General features: G+C 38.2%; 1 protein-coding gene across 1 annotated transcript; it reads right to left on the bottom strand.

Annotated features, from left to right (window-relative positions):
• Positions 1-1322: 1322 nt before the first annotated feature.
• On the bottom strand, positions 1323-2934 carry si:dkey-126h10.1 (vesicular inhibitory amino acid transporter; the record flags this gene model as incomplete). Its single annotated transcript, XM_055636371.1, has 1 exon — positions 1323-2934. A coding segment is annotated over one exon (1194 nt), but the record flags the coding sequence as incomplete, so codon positions are not given.
• Between the last annotated feature and the right edge of the window lie 774 nt (positions 2935-3708).

The raw sequence follows: 3708 nt of genomic DNA, 5'->3' as shown, positions 1-3708 counted from the left end.
GCGACAATCTGCTGCTGCCTACCCGCTGAGTTAAAAAGTTCCCACGCAAGACTCACGATACACTGTGTATCGTGAGTCTACCGTGGGAACAGTCAGCGGGCAGGCAGCAGCAGATTGTCAATTATTAACCCTCCCGCGCAATATACCTTCACCTTCTCTTTTATGAATGTGGATTTAGTTCCCCTTTCTTCGAGGACCGACCGGAGGTTCCGCTGTCACCTCTGCGGGCCGCCCTCGGTGAACGTCTTCAAGGACCTTTCTTCAAGGACCGAAATGTCCGCTATTCGGAGCTTTTCGTTATTTGGAATTTTGGATAAAGGTTGTGCACCTGTATTGGTATTGCATTGGGTTCCAGTCTTAATATTGTGAAGGTGAATGATTTTCAAATGTCAGTATGGTGATGTGCTGAGCAAGCATTCTTTTGAAAAATAGTTAGCAATATGTTACCTCATTGCTGTTGGCCTAACTAGGCTGCTAGATGAGAGACTGAACTTATGACAGGTGCTTAACAGCAGGGAAGGATAGAGCATTCCAGTGGCAGTGGTATAAACCATTCAGGAGCTTACTGTAAAGGATATAAATAATCAAAATAAGCTTCTGCTTCCAATTATTTTTGATGATGATTCATCTTTTAAGAAATGACAAATAGATTCAAATCGTGCCTTGCAAGTGTCAACAATCACAAGCAGTTATGCAAAACTACTTCAGAAGAATGTTGGCTGTTAGAAATTGATAGAATAATGAGAGTTTGGTTCCTATCCTTTTCTCCCTTTTCCTACGGTAAGAGAACAGACAGATTTTTCTGTATTTATTACAGTTAGGTAAAATACTTCAATTCATTGGGTATTACTGCATTTCACACAGACTACAGTGATAATTTATTATAACAACAGACTAGGTATGAACCAATTGAATGCTGACTATTGTTTACAGTTTAATAATGCTTCATTCTAATCTATATTATGTATAAACAATTTACCCACACAGAGGATCCAGACAGGCTTTCGCTGAAAATAGGAGAAAGGAGAATTATAAGTATTTGAACAGAAATAATTGTGCAAAACATATGATCTTGAACAGTTTTAAGTGGATTGAAATGTCAACTAGGATGTTTGGGATTGGTAAATTAAAAAGAACATTGCAAGTTTTATCTGCCACAGATTAACTGCAGTGGGACAATTTCATGTCCTTCAAATGGTGAAAACTAATTTTAATTGCAGTTGCATGTATCTTAATGGCACCACTTTCTTGGGTGGTTGAGACCATTGCTGCAATCAAATCTCCACGAATTTGGGGGTCTTTGTGCAATGCAATGAATAACATGAATACTATTATGATCATTAAGAAAACTATTTGCCATTCAGTCAGTTGTGGGCCAGGGTGTACTTTTCTGGGTCACACAAAGATACTTTCCATCTCTAGCAACCCTTCATTAAAGGCCATAAAAACACACCTAAAGTCTTCATTTCAGTCCATGCAACTTACTGTATACCACCCAACATGCTGTGGGCAAGTTAATCTTGCTGGGCCCAAAGCTGGTCAGGGACCACAGGCTGCAAGTTTATGGCAGATAGTTATTTTGATATGATATGATTGTATTGAACTACACCCAATAAAATATTCGTTAACAGCCCATGATAGCTCTCACACATAGGGCATGCGCATCCCGCTAGGAAGACAAATATACATGATAAGGATATGATCCAGATTAAGCAGCACTAATCAAATGCTTCCTTGGATTTAGCTGCTTTTGAAAGCCCCAATTAACCCCTTCACTGAACAGAAGATCCCAGAAAGGCCACATAGTGATCCAAGGAGAAAAATAGAAATGTCCAGGAATCTTTCTAGATTGCCCAGTTTATCCCAGAGGAGCCTCAAGTGAAAAAGTGCAGGAAGGAGAAAAGTCATAACCGCCCCAGTAACACTGCCTGTTAATCCCATTAGGAAGGCAAAGTGTGGCATTAACATAGCCATTAGGAGGGTTAACATTAATAAACTGGCTCTTAAAACCAACGGCCAGATGTGAGTATTTCCATCCATTGATCCAAGATTGAAAATACCACTTTGTACAACTTGCACAGCTGCATAAAAGGGCAATGGATAGGAAAGGAGGGCCTTGCCCACTAAGCACACGTTTACCAACATCCGCAAGTTGAATGGCAGATTATCTGTGATTACTTCCTTCATTTCATTTCCCCAGGTTAAAAATGAGACAAGGACAAAAACTGTTTTAAAGATACATGCAGACAAATGAGTCCAGTTCAACATGCAATCAAAGCTGCTCTTGTTTCTCATGCTGCCTTCAAGTGTGGGCAGGAAAATCTGTGACGAATAACTGAAAATTATCACCCCCACAGAAACCCAAAACTTTTCAAAATCCACTGAAAATGTTACCTTTCTCCAGGACCATTTCCCCATTTGTGTCATACAGTAGGTAATCACAACGCACAGAACAACAAGATGGACGGCAGAGCAAAGAAGACTTAGCTTTGATACAATATGAAGATTTTGTATAAAAATACATGGGACCAACATCATTACAGCAATCACAAACCAGGCTTCCTCTGACACTGGCATTTGTGGGAAACTGTGGACCATAAGATTCCCACTCACCACCAAATACAAAATGCAAATCATTATTAGTTCAGCCACCTGAGCAAAATTAACTATTTTGCCTCCTAGTTTCGGAAATAGTTGCTCACAGCAGGCATTGGCAATGTCTTCATATGATGTCCTCACTCTGACAAGCTGTCCCTCTTCATTTTCTTCATACAGGCAGGCGATGAGAATTTTGCCTGTATAGCAGCAAATAACAGCAGCCAACGTGATGAGAAGCAACCCGACATATCCACTGTGCAGAACAGCATACGGCAAACCCAAGACAAAAATACCCTGTAGAAAACAAAAACAAGAGGTCTCAGGCAAAACTGTCCATTAGCAGAAGGTAATATGTAAAACCACATGCCACAGCTAATAATACATTCATTAATTGGATGCTCTTACCTACCACCATTTAATAGGAAAGGAAGAAATAAATCAAACCAGTGAAAACAGGTGGTTGGAACTCTTAATAAATGTAAGAATTCTTACACTAAAATCACAAACAATAATTTCCAGGCTAATTTCTTTCACATGACAAAGAGTTTTATGATAAGCCAACTGTGTGACATTCTATGAACTGAAATCTGAGTGGAATAATAATTAGTTTATTTTAAGTGGATTATCACCTCCATTGAAATAACCAAAAGAAAAGTTGCATAAATGCTTGACATTTATATGCTAATACTGCAAGAAGTAATATTGAGGCTGCTTATTTATGAGGAGACAGTTATCCTCTCTCAGGAATAATCAAAGCCTATGAATTATACCAAGCTTAAAAGGAAATATTCCTTTGTCATTTTGGTTCAACCTATAAATAATTGTTAATCCAGTAAATCACGCCTAATGAGACTACCCAACAAAGATATAGCTTCAAGACTCATGTTCATTAACTTTGCTAGCAAAAGGTTCTAACATTCATCCTTTATTAATATGCCCACAAGGAAGCTGTACACAAAATATGAAATATTAATAAATCATGTCACTGATAAAAATAATTATCAAAGTCTGGATGAAAGGTTTTCCTTTTGAAATTGTTACTTAAAAGTTGTTTACATTTCTGAATATTACTTTTACAATAGTTTTGTAAATTACCTGAAGTTACTGAAC

This window comes from Leucoraja erinacea, chromosome 5 (assembly GCF_028641065.1).
Source record: "Leucoraja erinacea ecotype New England chromosome 5, Leri_hhj_1, whole genome shotgun sequence".
Lineage (NCBI taxonomy): Eukaryota > Metazoa > Chordata > Chondrichthyes > Rajiformes > Rajidae > Leucoraja > Leucoraja erinaceus.
This window is presented reverse-complemented; position numbering and strand designations above follow the sequence as displayed.